At 49.4% G+C, this 14786-nt stretch overlaps 7 protein-coding genes and 1 non-coding gene across 8 annotated transcripts; 4 read left to right on the forward strand and 4 right to left on the reverse strand.

Annotated features, from left to right (window-relative positions):
- Positions 1 to 61: 61 nt before the first annotated feature.
- Positions 62 to 1718, forward strand: F4807DRAFT_238880 (uncharacterized protein). The gene has a single exon (XM_047994260.1). It carries the CDS (start codon positions 174 to 176, stop codon positions 1326 to 1328), a length of 1155 nt encoding a protein of 384 aa, XP_047850661.1. The 5' UTR covers positions 62 to 173; the 3' UTR covers positions 1329 to 1718.
- Positions 1507 to 1651, forward strand: F4807DRAFT_t127. Its single transcript has one exon. It is a non-coding gene; the product is annotated as a tRNA-Lys (tRNA).
- Positions 1719 to 1867: 149 nt separating the features above from the next.
- On the reverse strand, positions 1868 to 3646 carry F4807DRAFT_440030 (carbohydrate esterase family 3 protein). The gene is made up of 3 exons (XM_047999260.1): positions 3162 to 3646; positions 2878 to 3095; positions 1868 to 2791 (listed from the first exon to the last, which is right to left on the reverse strand). The coding sequence occupies exons 1-3, from the start codon at positions 3262 to 3264 to the stop codon at positions 2108 to 2110; spliced, it is 1005 nt and encodes a 334-aa protein (XP_047850662.1). The 5' UTR covers positions 3265 to 3646; the 3' UTR covers positions 1868 to 2107.
- On the reverse strand, positions 3548 to 5617 carry F4807DRAFT_239082 (uncharacterized protein). The gene is made up of 3 exons (XM_047994262.1): positions 5039 to 5617; positions 4524 to 4987; positions 3548 to 4447 (listed from the first exon to the last, which is right to left on the reverse strand). Exons 1-3 carry the CDS (start codon positions 5041 to 5043, stop codon positions 3831 to 3833), a joined length of 1086 nt encoding a protein of 361 aa, XP_047850663.1. The 5' UTR covers positions 5044 to 5617; the 3' UTR covers positions 3548 to 3830.
- Positions 5618 to 5849: 232 nt separating this feature from the next.
- On the reverse strand, positions 5850 to 6686 carry F4807DRAFT_453575 (uncharacterized protein; the record flags this gene model as incomplete). Its single annotated transcript, XM_048000477.1, has 2 exons — positions 5850 to 5908; positions 5984 to 6686. The coding sequence occupies 2 exons, from the start codon at positions 6684 to 6686 to the stop codon at positions 5850 to 5852; spliced, it is 762 nt and encodes a 253-aa protein (XP_047850664.1).
- A 400-nt stretch (positions 6687 to 7086) lies between these two features.
- On the forward strand, positions 7087 to 10298 carry F4807DRAFT_238940 (uncharacterized protein). The gene is made up of 6 exons (XM_047994261.1): positions 7087 to 7584; positions 7702 to 8288; positions 8360 to 8391; positions 8450 to 9704; positions 9926 to 10165; positions 10221 to 10298. The coding sequence occupies exons 1-5, from the start codon at positions 7487 to 7489 to the stop codon at positions 10069 to 10071; spliced, it is 2118 nt and encodes a 705-aa protein (XP_047850665.1). The 5' UTR covers positions 7087 to 7486; the 3' UTR covers positions 10072 to 10165; positions 10221 to 10298.
- On the forward strand, positions 10116 to 11114 carry F4807DRAFT_239132 (uncharacterized protein). The gene is made up of 2 exons (XM_047994263.1): positions 10116 to 10165; positions 10221 to 11114. Exon 2 carries the CDS (start codon positions 10470 to 10472, stop codon positions 11004 to 11006), a length of 537 nt encoding a protein of 178 aa, XP_047850666.1. The 5' UTR covers positions 10116 to 10165; positions 10221 to 10469; the 3' UTR covers positions 11007 to 11114.
- Positions 11115 to 11439: 325 nt separating this feature from the next.
- On the reverse strand, positions 11440 to 12378 carry F4807DRAFT_463912 (uncharacterized protein; the record flags this gene model as incomplete). The annotated part of the gene is made up of 1 exon (XM_048002041.1): positions 11440 to 12378. One exon carries the CDS (start codon positions 12376 to 12378, stop codon positions 11440 to 11442), a length of 939 nt encoding a protein of 312 aa, XP_047850667.1.
- Between the last annotated feature and the right edge of the window lie 2408 nt (positions 12379 to 14786).

The following is a 14786-nucleotide window of genomic DNA, read 5'->3' on the forward strand; positions in this document are numbered from 1 at the left end:
TAGTATACCGAGATCATCTCCAACAAAGCAAACCGTTATACGATCCAAAATCTCCTCATCTTTATCCCTATTTCCCTGTAACTAAGTGCAGCACCCCAGACTGCAACTACTACCTCTAAATTTGGTAGTACGATGCTGAATGGTCTCTAGTCAGGAAAAGTAGTATTGTCACCATGAATATGCATATCCCAAAGGTCTTAAGAATCTTCTCACCTCTCCTCGCCACCTTATTTATTACCACTCGAGCATGTGTGACGGACGAAGACTGTAGTCTCAACGGCGTCTGCAACCAGCCCTTAAGCAAATGTGGGTGCGATCCGGGATGGAAGTCAGATGATTGCGGCAAGCTCGACCTCCGGCCCGCTGTACGGTGGACGGGGTACAATTACACGAACTTCACTCTGCCCGACTTCTACAGCACGAAAGGGAATTCGTCGTGGGGAGGAAATGTTATCCAAGATCGCCTTGACAAGAAGCTATTCCACCTTGTCGTTGAACAATTCGCCCACGGATGTGGGTTATCGGGCTGGAGACCGTTTAGCACTGTGGTTCGCGCCGAGTCGCGTACGGGGCCGGCCGGCCCGTACTATTACGCGGATGAGCTACTAGACACGTTCCGTCACAACTCCAAAATAGTTTGGAGTCCGGCAGACGAGAGATATCTCTTGTATACCATAGGAATAGAGACTAATACTCCGGGCACGTGTAAATCATACAAGTGGGCGAATAATATTTCCATATCTAGCGCCCCTGATATTCGCGGGCCATGGGAGCCACCGACATATCTTCTCGACGCGACCAACCCAGCACCGTGGCCGTTGTGGGCACAAGACAATCCTACCCCTGAAGTAGTACTCGGCGTAGAAGACAACTTTCTTTACCACGCCAAAGCTTTTGACGGCACCTACGACCTAATCAAGTCGATGCCGTGGAATACATCGGATTACAGCGACCACTGGACGGAGGATCCGTTCTTGTGGCGTGATCGACGCGGAAACTGGCACATTCTCTGCCACTGGATGATAGATATCGCAGAAAGGGGAGAGAAATACCCTCGAGTAGGAGGGCACCTATTTTCACGCAGCTTAACGGGCAACTGGACGTTCAAGCTGCAGGCGGCTTACAACACGACAGTGTACTTCACCGACGGCGGAAGGACCGATTACTATCGGCGAGAACGGCCACAGCTCTACTTTAGCGATGACGGTAACCTCACGCCATTGTATCTGATAAATGGTGTTCAAGAGTTTAATAGCTCGGCTAGTTATACCTTTATCCAGCCCATTGGAAAAGGGGCAGATCTGTATGAAAGGGAGCTAGGCTTCTGATGCTCATAGTTACCTACATATGTAGGCCATGAATTGAAGTCTATAATGGATTGGCACTATTGCTTCCTCTGAGGTCAAGTTTGTTAACTCCTATGACTCATGATAAGGTCCTGGTAAGCCTACCTAGTCATACACATTACACAATAGAAAGCAACATACGTCTCATCATACCCTCACAGCTCACGTAGCTCAATCGGTAGAGCATGAGACTTTTAGATGTCTTCAAGTTTATCTCAAGGTTGCGAGTAAGTTTGTCCTCTTTCCCAACCATTGTGGGATCCTCATCTAAAACAATCCGCTAGGTTCGATCCTCGTCGTGAGCTCAGTTCTCGCGGCTCCTAGTCAAATTGGGAGCGCATCTTTATACCTTTTCCTATACTTTGATCAACTTTTTGGGCGTTTTTAGTACCTAGCTGGTACTGATATTCTCGTGTGTATAGTAGCACAGCTTCCTTGAGTACCTACTATGTCACGTCTGGTGAAACACGCGATTTGAAGATAGTTCTCGGAAAACCCCGTTGTCTAAGATGCAACAGATTATCAAAAGTGAGAAAATATACATAAACTAAAAACTGCGAGCCAGCCAGATTCTCAGAGCTGACAAGTTCTTTTGTTACATATTATGGAATATCCGATTGCAAGCATTCCCGCGATCCATCCCACTCCTATGGACCATACTCAATACGTATTTTCCCATTTTTCCCTACCGGCAAAATCTACAATGACGCGCCGCCATACTATGTGCCTACCAGGCAATCCCACCCCCGTGCGGAGACCGGCTAAACAAGCACACTCGCATGCCGAGCCCTAAACGCCCTGCGTATCCTCCTCCCCGGCAACGTCTTCCCCGGCTCCGCCTCCTGCTTCTCCTTAACCCGTTCCTCCTGCTCCCTAATCACATCCTCCGCGTCCCTCGCAGCATCGCCATCAGCCGGGACCCCATTATCCACAGGCCTTTTCAACCAACCATTACGCTCGACCTCGAGGATCTTCTCGATGAAGATATCGCCCATCTTGAAGTATCCCTTGTCGGTAGGATGCATATCATCGGGGCCGATATCCGCGCGCTCGACGCGGCCGGGCATTCCCTGGTCGAAGTGCATCTCGGCCATGACCACGGGCTTGCCCTCGCGGATCAGGTCGGCGGCGACCTGGCGGATCTGCGCGTTGGCCGACTTGACGCAGCGCTCGGTGCCGTCCCACGGCGACGTGATGATCGTTGACATGACGACGGTGGCGCGCGGCGACGCCTCGAATAAAAAGTCTACTAGTTCTCGCATGCTCTGCAGCACGTACGCGGGCCCCCAGTGGTCCAGCTGGAAGCAGTCGCTCGACCCGGCGTTGATGAGGAACAGGTTCGGTTGCACCTGCGGCACGACCTCTTTCAGCCGGTCGAGCGTCGGTTTTATGGGCTGCGCGCCGAAGGCTTGGACGTCGTTGTCTTTGAAGTCGCCGTACCGGTTCTGCGGAGCAAATGTGAGAGGTTAGAACGGTTTAATGGTTTTTAGCATGGTGTGATGGATTGGGATATATAGGTAGGTATATATACCTGGCCGACGTAGTTCACGGGATTACCTCGAGACACAAGCCAGTCCCGGATTTGCTTCCTATATCCCACCTCGCCCGTCGAGTGCTCGCCAAGGGTCATCGAAGCGCCGATGAACATGACGCGGAGGGGAATTCCGCCTGCCAGAGGCCCATTTTCGGATTGCGTGAGGCGGTTCCAGCTAGTACGAGCGGTTTCCGGCGTGGGTTGTATGAATATTACTATATTGACATCCTTTGTTAGATCACCGACGCAGGCAACGCACGAGACTCCAAGAACGGGCGTACCTATTAGAAACAGCAGTAGCGCGAATACGGCTAAGACTTTGTGGAGATTAGGGAGTTGTTTCCATCGCATGTGAAGCGCGGAGAGGCGCGACTGCAGGTGCATGTTGGTGAGAAGCCCATCTGTTCAAAGATAGTGTAGTTGTCGACGGCGACGCGTTGAAAATAAGGCATTATAAATCTCGTCAGCTCAGGGGCTTCACGATGTTAGAAGTCCGAGGTACTTACAGATACTTACCTCAAAGCCTAACACAAGCAGCCAATCCCCGCCAACTCTGCCACTTAACTGCTGTATTTTTATTTGTCGGAACCGGGATTGGATCTTGGCGCTATCTTATCCGGGCCATCGGCACCGTCAACGATTGTTTGGGGTACAAAGGTACTTACACATGTGTTCATGAATTACGACTCTCGTATGGCTGACTGCCGCTTCCCGATCTTAAAATAACCACCTGCATTCAAGTTCCAACACTCAAATATCGATTATATAATCATCTTTGACATAGGTATAATTGGTATCATATATTTACTGCGCTCTCGAACGTAATGGTATCTCGCAACATTATACGGTAGTGACTGAAAATACGGATCTCACAATATTTCGCTTCAACATCTGTCACACTTGATCAAAGGTCCAAATCTGCGTTACGAACTTGTTCAAGCGGGCTCAATTCATCTCAATCCTCCAAGGCGAACACACTTGTCAATCCAACCCTCTTTGGTAACTTGTGGTTTTGGTTGCGACCAACCCCATGTCCTCCACGTGCTTTCGGACGTAGCTGTGACTTCCGTTTGCCCAGCTATTGAAGGAGCCGCTGGTGGTGGCATCCTCGCGTTAGGGGGAACGGTAAGCCCATCCTCCCTTTGACCGTGATAATACCCAGAAAGGAGTTGGTTCACGTATACTGAGTTTGTGGCACTGCCGTCTCGAGGTTGTGGCATTGAAGCACTTGACTGTCTCATAGACATAGGCTGCCTCGGATCTGGGGGATACGCAGATCCGCTGGATTGTCGTCTCCCGTCCACATACACACTATATTGTGAGGAACTTCCGTCTTCGGCGGCATACGCCGCTCTCATGAGATTATCCATCATTCTTGATGGCGTATTTCTTGACGGAGCGCCTCTTGATGACGCATAGTCTGCTGTAATCGGACGTCTAGGTTCTTCCATCTTCTCGTAGCCGGAGGCTGTCATGGATTCGGGTAAGAGGCCTCTGCTTTCACGGTTATGACGTCGCCGACACCTCCATATGAAAACACCTAGGGCTGCTATAATGACTACAATTCCTGTTGGGTAGGAAAGGCATTCATTAGTCTTCTGTATTACTAAAGACCAACCTCACTCCAGATTAAGGGTCCTTACCAATTGTACCGAACGCTATAGTTCCTCCTGTGCCTAGACCAGGTGCACTAGCCCCTTGCTGACTTACTTGCGCTTGAGTAACATCAGTGTTCTGCGCTTCCGCATTTTGCGTAATGCTGGCACTAAACGAGGACGCTGGAATAACTGGCACGCTAGTGCTAGTGCTCGAACTCAACTTCGTCCGCCGTGAAGAGGCTGAGCTGGTAGTCGCTGATGGAATCTGTGCTGACGATGTCTCCGTCGGCGATGGAATCTGTTTTGACGATGTTACCGTCGGCTGCTGTGAAGGTGTAGAACTTCCTATCAGAGGAGACGGGAAGCTGGGAGATATCGGCGAAGGTGAGTCTGGTCCGCCGTCACCACCAGAACCAGATAGGTCTGGGTCTTCTGGGATCTTCGGGACGTCTTCGCGGACAACTATTCTTAAGTCATTTGCACGAGCACGCCTTCGATACAGTGGGCTCCTTTTTCTCAATTAGAATATGAATACGGATACAAGTGCCTTCAACACTCACCCCATGATAGTTGTGCGACACTATTAGAACCTCGACAATCTAAAGATTGGTAAAAGGGGGATATTGATTCAAGCCAACCGATAAGAAGATAAATTCTATCAAATTAGGACCTGCCGTCGATGGTAAATAGTGAGGGCGCAGCCCAAGACCGGAAGTGAAGTGAAGCGACCTGGAAATCACAGCTGCGTATGTAGTTTCCAACAGCAAAGCAAGTGTAGAATCTCGCAGAAGAGGAAGAAACATCCTCTGCAGATGTAATAGCCTTAAGATCAACCGCGTGCCCCTCCATCTTCATCCCAACTCGAGTGCCCAGAGAGCATGAAACGAGTTGTGTAGGCACTAACAATGAGATGTTTCAAACCTCAACTGCGAATGTGGATCCCGGTGGCGCCAAGATCGACAACTGCCCCATTTAATTCGTTAAAATCAAGAAAGATCGCGTTTCACTTCCTCAATTCAGATATGCGAAAAGTTAAGATTGCGCGTATTTGGCTATTTATGGTATAAAGATCTGTTGTGGTAGATCCGGGGTGAGTAGGTAGGGAATTCGACGCTTCATCACAAATGTGATCAGACCTTACGAGATGTCACTAGCCCACCAATTTAAATGTAAGCTATGAAACAAAACTATAAACGTCGTGAATACATACATTCGTAATCGTGCAAGGTCTTCGCGCCCTCTTCGTGATGCCAAGGGCTTGTTAGACTTGGTTTAGAAAGCTTCGATCTCGAAGCCCGGTAATTATAAGCCGTAGCGGTAATCCTCCATTTTGCTGATGCGTTTGGCATAGGGGCCTGCTTAATTGTTGCTTCAACACCAACCGGTCATATCGCGCTGTTCACCACCACCTTGGAAGAATTTCACGCGCGCTACGTACTTGGGTATTGACTTCAGGGGATCAGCACGTACTCAAAGCCGAACGGCATTTGGTGCAGTGAACTTACGTGGCTTCCGAGGCTGGTGATTCGATTTTATACTATCACGCCAAATTCGCAAGCACCAGCTACCCATCATGGCATCCATCGTCCTTCTCATCACGGGCGCTGTGACTATCAATCTATGATTGCCGTCCGTTTCGTCTTCTACCGCGATGCGGTTTCCTTCGGGGCTCATCCACTCATAATGACCGCGCTTCCTGACTATCTCGAAGATCATTTCGCCTCCCTTTAGCGACTCCTTCCTCGCTTTATAGCCTTTTGGAAGCCCGTCTCCCTTCTCTTCGTTTATCCTCACGATCTTGAATGTTGACCGCGGGAAAGAGGGAGACTTGAGCGCCAGATTCCCTAGGGCATGCCGCGACGTGGCCTCCAAGCAGTAGGGAAATCCGGTGGATATGACTGGCGGCAAATGCTTCAGCTCGAATATGTGCCTGTTTCGGTGTAACACCCGAGGCGTGCCGTTGGCGCTTACCCGTACATTGTGTATGAGGCGTTCGAGCGACACCTGAGCAAGCTGAGCTTCACTTGTTGAAGACGTCCGGATATCCCGAGATAGCTCGTAGAGCGGAGTACCGCCAACGCTCTGAGCGCGGATGAAATGGCCCGTCAGCACAAGAATAACAGGTTGAAGAATTTCACCTGCGTCATTATGATTGCCGACGACGTATGGAGGAGGGGAGTCGTCGTCTTCGAGTGGTGGACTCGCCATCGGTTCCTGGCTAAGTGGCTAGGCGGCTAAGGCTGGTGGACAAAAGAGGCTCAAGTGGCATTTGAGGCAAGAAATCACGCGGTCTCATTCTGACCGGAACCGGAGCTTGGACGACTTACCAATCAATGCCGAGACGCCGTGGGGGGTGACAGCTTGACAACCGCCAGGTGGCTAAGCAGCCAAGGTGGGAGGTGTGATGACATCATGTATCTGTGTATTGGTGTATTTGGGATGCATGGGCGGGTAATAAAGAGCTAGGGGTATATTGAAGCCATCGATATAGATGCTCATTCTTCAGCTTATAAGATATTCACAATGGCGTTGTTGGATTAGAAAGAGTGTTGTAGACATTGTTTGTGTTCTACCAGAGTTCTCGGTCTCAATCTCCAACTTGGAATTACCTAGACAAACATTGAAGTGACAGGGGTAATTGGTTATTACCTAGGTAATCATAAAATGCAAAGTGAGAAAGTTATGTTCATAGAAAGACACAATTCCTCTTATGAACGCTGGAACTTACGTAGAGTTTATTAGTCTCGTCATCCCCGTCCTGCCCCGTCCAAAACCCTAAAATATGGGAGCATCTACAGCATGGGTCATGGATCATCCATGTGTGGCGGAGCGTCGGACAGTCGGACGGTCGGATGGTCGGACATAATCCTTCAGAAAGCGAAAAAGATTATCCTGAAGGTTGGCAATCAACAATATTTTTCTTATTCTACAACCATTTATGGGATGGGTAAACGTTAGATGCACCTTTGGCTGAGACCCGACACTCGGCATCCAATGACAAAAGCGATATGTCCGGATCACCTCCAACGAGACAGCGTCCGTTACCTCCCCCGAATCGGCGGCGGGACAAGCCTCAATTATCATGTAATCCATGCAGGAGACGCAAGTATGTAACCAACCGCTAATTCATCTCATTTCATTTCATCTCAACTCAACTCATTTTAGCTTACCTCTCATTCCATCTCATAATTCTACGCTGATACTTTCCACTCACTGAAACTAGGGTTAAGTGCGATAGACAACAGCCATGTCGTACCTGTTCCATGAGAGGACTGGCCATGGCCTGTACCTATCCGGATGCCTCGTCACGTCCCTCAGATAGAGAACCTGTTACTACCGTGCAGAATCGTATCCGTGAGCTTGAGAGCCTTGTACATGTTCTTATGCAAAAAGCAGCACCGAAGAACCCGTCAAATGTAACATCAGCACCACCGCCCGAGACCTCCGTCTCTCCCGTCGAGGGTTATCCTGACCCTGGCGTAGGAGCAAACGGGTCCTCAGAACCGTCTGATTGTGGAACATTGACAAACACTCCCGCTGGAGTTAACTACGCCGATGGCGCACATTGGACCGCCCTTTTAGATGGTATCTCCGAGCTCAAGGACTGCTTTCAAGACACATCAGAGGCCCCCTCAAACATGCGTCATACCATTCCGCCGCAAGCCGTTCCGGAATTTGCACCTCACCCCCAGCTTCTATATGGCCGTTTCGCCCATATCAGCAAGGGGGAAATTCTAAGCACGCTTCCGGCCCGACCCGTTGTTGATCGACTCATATCCAAATTTTTTAATACGATCGACTTACATCCAGGTTCGTTTTAACCTACCTAGGTGCTCGACTAAAGTTACATGCCAAGACAAATACTCATATGTTATAAGTAGCACTCCTACACAGCAGCCAGTTCATTCGACAGGTAAGCTTTCGTCGTGCATGTTCATCGCTGTAAATGCTAACACACCATCATCCTGAAGTACGATCAGTTCTGGGAAGATACTTGCTCAGCCCCTATAATGTGGGTAGGAATCTTGTTCGCTATCATGTCGCTTGCGCTCTTACTCTCATTGCCGCATGCGAGTTATGATCCGAGCACTCAGCCGTCCGACCTGGAGAGCGCTACTCTGATCAGAGCATACCGGGAAAAGGTCGTCCAGTGCCTAATGCTAGGCAAGTATACTAGGGGTGGGCCACATACTATCCAAACTCTTATCCTTTATATTGCTATAGAGCATTTGATCCACGAGGACTCGGAGTTTGGTACTCATATCTTATTGGGCGTGATTTTGAATATCGCCATGAGGATGGGCTATCACAGAGACCCCAAGCACTTCCCCGTCATATCACCCTTCGAGGGTGAGATGAGAAGGCGAACTTGGGCGGCCGTATACCAAGCGAACCTTATCTTTGCCTCCCAAATGGGCCTACCTAGTATGCTCAAGGATCATCAGATAGACACGGAAGAGCCCCACAATTTAAGGGACACCGACTTTGACGAAAATACGACGGAGCTACCACCATCAAGACCTGAGAGCGAGCTAACACCGGTTCTATATATTATTACGAGAACACGCGTCGCACACCTATGGGAAGAAGTCCGCGACCTAGCTACTGATACCAGACGTCACAAATATGAAGAAATTATGGCCATGGATCAAAGGGTGCATACCGAGCAACGCCGTCTTGCACCAGCCTTCAGAATGCAACCCATAGGACAATCAATAACTGATCCACCACAGTTAATTATGCAAAGGATCTGGTTACAAATTTGTTTCCTTAGGCTACAAATTGTGCTACATAAGAAGTATTTCATGAATCCTACGCAAAACGAACGTTACAGTTACTCGCGAAACATATCCGTAAAGGCCGCCGTCGAAATCATCGAATATCAACACATGGTTTATGACTTGGTGAAGCCGGATGCTTTATTATACGACGCTCGGTGGAAACTTTCATCCGTGATGAACAATGAGTTTATGTTGGCAACTGGTATTTTATGCCATTATATAAAGCAAGTCGACGGCGCTCCGCAAAGAGGTGTCGAAGGAGTAAGCACAGATGAAATCAATAAGCTCCTATTAAAGTCCTCTGAATGTTGGTCGAGGTACGCTGGCACATCTAGGCACGCTCGGAAGGCTATCGAGGCTATACGTTTAGTTCTTAAGAGCACGAGTACTCCAACGTCTAGTCCTACCAGCGCAGAAGATGAATTCGGTCAAATCGATTTTCAAGGTACGTTGCCCCTATTAGGCACAGATCTCATATATGAATGGTGTATGACGATATACCCTGCTCTATCCTACCTCCAATCTACTGTCTTCATATGCAGCTCGCACAGAACCATCACACTGTGGTTTCTGCCTGGTAAAGGGGTAGGCGATGTTGTTTCCCCCCTAAGTCATTAGCACAACCAGTCAGTCTCTTGGAAGGTGAAGCTTGCTAACATGACAAAGATCCTCTACTTATGGACCTCAACTTTCCATGTTCAGTAGATGGCTTTTATAGCGGAGACGACTCTACAACTATCGGCGACCCTTCAATTGAATCAGCTCAATTCACCATGGGTGGATTTCTTCCGTGGAATATTTTGAAGGGTTAACCGAAATCTTTAGGTCAAAGATGCGTCGCAATCTTTGGTCTTTTACTAAACTTCCCAATCATAGAGCATAATAGAAAGCGGGATATTACAATACGTAAGTATATCTACTCTCTTCTATGACTGATGATTCTGACCCAACGCCTGAACAGTCACTTCTTTGTTCTAGCCAACCTTGTCTCAGCTCCGTCTTAGTTTGACAATAACTACTCCACAAGCTCATTGTAATCAAACAATGCGTCTTCAAGCAAACCAACAGCTTGTTCAATATGTATTTATATGCGCGGACAGGGTTTTGGCCTGGATGGACGAAGCTTCAGACTTAGCAACTTGGCTAAGACAGCTTAACGATCAGTTACAACCAGCTCTTGAATTGGATCTTAGCTTGGTCAGCATTCAGGATGTCAGCGACCGATAGAGCCCCAAAAACGATAGAGCAGCTTCGATCTGCCCTTCGGTTAGAGGATCAGAGCAAGGCCGAGGCACTTATTCAGGCCGAGCCTGTCAAGGAAGCCTACCGGAAATATGCAAACCGATGTCTCTCATCAAGCTCTACAACTAAGTTGTTACCGGACTGGAAGGAGGTTGACGAATATCTCATAGAATTGAGAATGAGATTAGGGGGCAAGACATTAGAAGAAGTGGTAGAACAGAAGTGCAACGAGCAACGGTACGAGCTCAAACCCCATGTAGCACTGTTCGCGCTGCGGATCATGACGTTCTTTAAGAGTGAGGAAGGCGAGGTGTACGACAACCCTCTAGAACTTCACAGAGTACGGATCAAGGAAGACGTCTCATTCGATCGCTGCGTTAGGATTATGAATCTTCTTGGTTTTCTAGTTAACCAAAACCGAGAGAGACAAGCAGAAAGAGCTGCGGCTGCTGCTGCTGCTGCTCCTGCCGCAGCCGCCGCTGAGGCAGAACAAAACTGGATATGAACCAAAGTAAAGTTGATGATTTAGTCATATCTATTGAATAGGAGAGGATTTGGAGGTTGATATTTATTATGATACCCAGGTACCCAGATAGCTAAGGTAAAGACTCCATTCATTCGTGAAGACTACTTTCCCTTTTCATATACCTCCTATGTTAGTGACTTATGGAACAGTGCTTCTAAGACAACGATGATACCTAAAATCAAATGCATGATATAACTAGTAGCGAAGAGGAATCGCTCTAGCGAAACTAGTAGATGGATAGAATCTCAGGGGTATTATCAACTGCACATTCACCTTGCCAAACTCCCTCAAAATTGATACATCATTACCTCCGCCCCCCCATTCTTCACTCTTCTCCCCTTCCCTCCTCCCCTCTCCATCCCGTCTCATCCTCTCTCACACCCAAAAGCAAAGCAACCCAACCCAACCCACCTCACCGCCCCTCCCTCCCCACCCCCGGCGCAATCCACCAAGACCGCGGAAAACTCATCCCCCACCTCCTCACCAGCCCCGCGAGCTCGGCCCTTTTCCCGGGAACCACATTCACGAAAACCCGATCGCCCCCTCCGAGCGCGGGCTCCGAGTGCACCGCGCCCTCCTCGCTTCCGATCCGGAACAGCGCCGCTTGGCCCGCGCGAGCCTGCGCCTGGCCTAGCTTTGCTAGAGAGCGCGCGAGCGAGGCGCGCACGGATTCGGATGTCGAGGCGCAGGCTAAGCAGCGCAGGGATGTGCAGGGGTGTGGGGTGGTGAGGGTGCGTTTTGTGGTGTGCGAGGTACGGCGCGCGAGGGCTTGAGAGGGGGAGGGGATGAAGAGGGTTGAGGGGCCGAGGAGGGTGGTGCAGAGTTTGTAGGTTGTTTGGAGGTCTAGCTGTGGTGACGGTTCTAGAGTTGAGGCTTGGGGCTTTTTCGTCTTGGTTTTGATTTTTTTGCTGAGCGCGGACTGTGATGGGGTTGAGGATACTGTTGTTGTTGATGATGGTGATGATGATGGCGGTTCCCTGAGCCCGCTGCCGCCGCGGCTGAAGAACAGGTCGTCGGTGTGCCAGCGCGGCTGGTCGAACTCGGACGTCGCCTTCGTCGCCCGGATCGTCAGCCAGTAGTGGTCCAGGCCCTCCGCCGCGAGGAACTCGTTGACGAAGGCGAGGAACGGGAGGAGCAGCGGGAGTAGGGAGCCGCGGAGCACGGCTTCGGCCCAGTCGTGCAGGCTGGGCGGGAGATCGCCTTCCGAGGTTAGGAGAGGCCCGCAGTAGCTCCAGAAGGCGTCTTTTTTGACGGATAGGTCTGGCGGCGGTTGCAGCGGCGCTGAGGGGTCGTAGGTTAGGAACTCGAAGCTGGAGGAAGCTGGGAGCTTGTCTTTGAGCTTCGATTTCATGGTGAGGGACTGTGTAGAGGTTGTTCGGTTTCGGTTTGGTGGTCGTAGTTAAGTTGGGTATGGACGTTGTTTTAAGATGGTCTAGATGCTGTTGCCTAGGAGCTACGGGGCTTGGCAGGCCTAATTAGGTGGTATATATCTATTAGATGATGGTCTATAGCAAAAATGCAATATTTACCATGAATCCTCTATGATATGGTATATACAAAGTAAGGCTACGGAAGGAGATAGTAACGGTACCTACTTCGGAGCCGACTATTCTTATATACATCTATTGAAAGGTGTGGGAGGTAGGAGGAACGTCCGGCACCTAACCCAACGAGAAGGCTCAATGGATTTTCAGCTTTATACACTTCATGCAGTCTGCCATGTGTCAAATGCGAGGGGAGGTGGATATGATCTGCGAATCCCGAGCCACGGAGGTCTCTCGTTGGTAAAGTTATGGGAGGCCTAATGCCGTTCCGGGGCACAGTACATGTCGTGCAGCCCAGCACGAGGCCGGACTAAGATCAACTCGTCAATTTGGCGGGGCTGAGACGGTGCAATGCTTGGGTCGACGAAGCGCACAGCATCATGACCCCTCATCTTTGATGTGATGAGCATGTGAATGGGCACGATGTCATTATATAATAGGTAGGAAGTATTCGGGCCATTTATGAGGCCTTCGGTTGAGATGTTTTCCGGGCATCAAGTATGAGTTGTCTATCCGGCAGTGAACAGATATAAGACGCTGCAGAATAAGACAATCTAGGCCCCTCCCTATAATTTGGATAGTATTAAAGAAGGTAGTTATTTTCTGTGGCCTCGTTATTGAACTATTACACACAGAGCTTTTATATTGTACCAAGTCTATAGTTTCCCCTAATGAGCGAGCCATAGTGTTTAGCCAGGTAACGAACGGAAATCCCACGCTAAGTCCGTATGTACGATGAAGGCGGCTAACCTTCGTCTATCTGATGTAGTAAGCCGAATATTCGTGGGTGAGTTGCCAGAAGAGTGAGGCCATTCCGTTCGTGGTACGGCTAAGAGAGGATGACATAGGTGTTCGCTCATGCTAGACCCCATCGCGGCATGTCGATCATATATGCGGGTCGTTAATATCCATTGGCAAAGCGGGTACGTTTCGACTTGCGCGATTTCGACTTCGGCCCATGTTTATCGGATCCAGAATATATATCTCTGTCCGAGCTAGCATCGGAAGATGATCGTGACCTGTTCTTCCGCCGTTCTCTCGCAGCTGCCGACCATGGCAAGGTAGACCAGACTTGACGGGCTCTGCTAATAAACTGATTCAATGGCGAGTTCTCCTCGATCGTCTCGTTACCTTCGCTATCATCGTCCAGGCGGATGACCTGTCTCCCTTTATTCTTTCGGGCACGGTTCTCTTGATATATATCGAACGAGTCGCGATGGAAGATAGGACCAGTGAGTGATGGTTCGGTATAAGTCGTCGTCTGGCGTGAATATTGTATGCAGAAGTACTCGACAGATGGTACTGATTCTGTATCTGGGATTGACATCATTTTGCTACCGCCGCAAAGCGTATAAATGTATGGGAGTCAAGAAATACGAGGCATGGAATCACATCCATTGAAACGACCTACATTGCCTTTTACCTTGGAAGATTAGTTGTGAATGGCACGTCTCACCCTGAGGCAATCACTTATCCAGCAACAATTTAGATTTGTTGGGTTGAGTTAGAGAGCTTTGAGGAAGTTCGTTGGTTTCGACGGCCTGAACTCTGTATGGACTGAGATGATCGTGAGGTAGGTACCTATATGACTTCAGTCATTTCAACGACTGACGTAGAGTATCTTTAAAAAAGCATTGAAGTTCTCCGAGCGTCGTCCAAACGGCAAAGTGTCATAGATAAGTAACTCGGGTACACTTTCAGACTTGTCGTCATAGGTGTTGACGATCCTTTCGTGGCCTTGACAACGGCCTTACCACCTTGACCTGTACGTAGTATGACTAAGTCTTCAACCCGTGTAGGAAAACATAGATTATATTGTTGGGGCTCAATCACCTGAGGCCGGGAGCATGCGGTCCAAGCGGATGCAGTCTAGGCCAAAGCCCAGGAGCTACGCCTCAGACAACGATGACAAGGCGCTTATTGATACGGCCCCAAGCGTCGAAGAATAACCGCGACCCTCTTAATGGCGCGGTGGCATAAGGTGCTTATATAATTCCAGTGACAAATTCCACATGGCCTGAGTTTTACCCGCCGCCACGGGGCTGACTTGAAGACTTGGCTAAACATTGCATGGTTGCATTGTCCACATGCTCGCGGTCTGCCTTGGGGTCGCTTGTGATTGCAATAGCACGGAGGGGCCGTGTTTCACATTTTTTCACGATTACTTCTCCGGGCAAGTCTGCCAAGGCCTTCTACTGGCCGGTTTAACATTTCC

This window comes from Annulohypoxylon truncatum (genome assembly GCF_022578515.1).
Source record: "Annulohypoxylon truncatum strain CBS 140777 unplaced genomic scaffold F4807scaffold_36, whole genome shotgun sequence".
Taxonomy (NCBI): Eukaryota; Fungi; Ascomycota; class Sordariomycetes; order Xylariales; family Hypoxylaceae; genus Annulohypoxylon; species Annulohypoxylon truncatum.

Excerpts from the sequence above, each read along its gene's own strand:
- F4807DRAFT_238880 (XM_047994260.1), top strand. The coding sequence starts at position 174 with ATGAATATGCATATCCCAAAGGTCTTAAGAATCTTCTCACCTCTCCTC.
- F4807DRAFT_440030 (XM_047999260.1), bottom strand. The coding sequence starts at position 3,264 with ATGCACCTGCAGTCGCGCCTCTCCGCGCTTCACATGCGATGGAAACAA. Across the intron at positions 3,096-3,161 it reads GCTACTGCTGTTTCTAATAG|TAATATTCATACAACCCACG; the intron begins GTACGCCCGTTC and ends ATGTCAATATAG. Across the intron at positions 2,792-2,877 it reads CCGTGAACTACGTCGGCCAG|AACCGGTACGGCGACTTCAA; the intron begins GTATATATACCT and ends TTTGCTCCGCAG.
- F4807DRAFT_239082 (XM_047994262.1), bottom strand. Across the intron at positions 4,448-4,523 it reads TATAGCGTTCGGTACAATTG|GAATTGTAGTCATTATAGCA; the intron begins GTAAGGACCCTT and ends CCTACCCAACAG.
- F4807DRAFT_238940 (XM_047994261.1), top strand. The coding sequence starts at position 7,487 with ATGTCCGGATCACCTCCAACGAGACAGCGTCCGTTACCTCCCCCGAAT. Across the intron at positions 8,289-8,359 it reads TACGATCGACTTACATCCAG|CACTCCTACACAGCAGCCAG; the intron begins GTTCGTTTTAAC and ends TGTTATAAGTAG. Across the intron at positions 8,392-8,449 it reads GCAGCCAGTTCATTCGACAG|TACGATCAGTTCTGGGAAGA; the intron begins GTAAGCTTTCGT and ends ATCATCCTGAAG.
- F4807DRAFT_239132 (XM_047994263.1), top strand. The coding sequence starts at position 10,470 with ATGTCAGCGACCGATAGAGCCCCAAAAACGATAGAGCAGCTTCGATCT.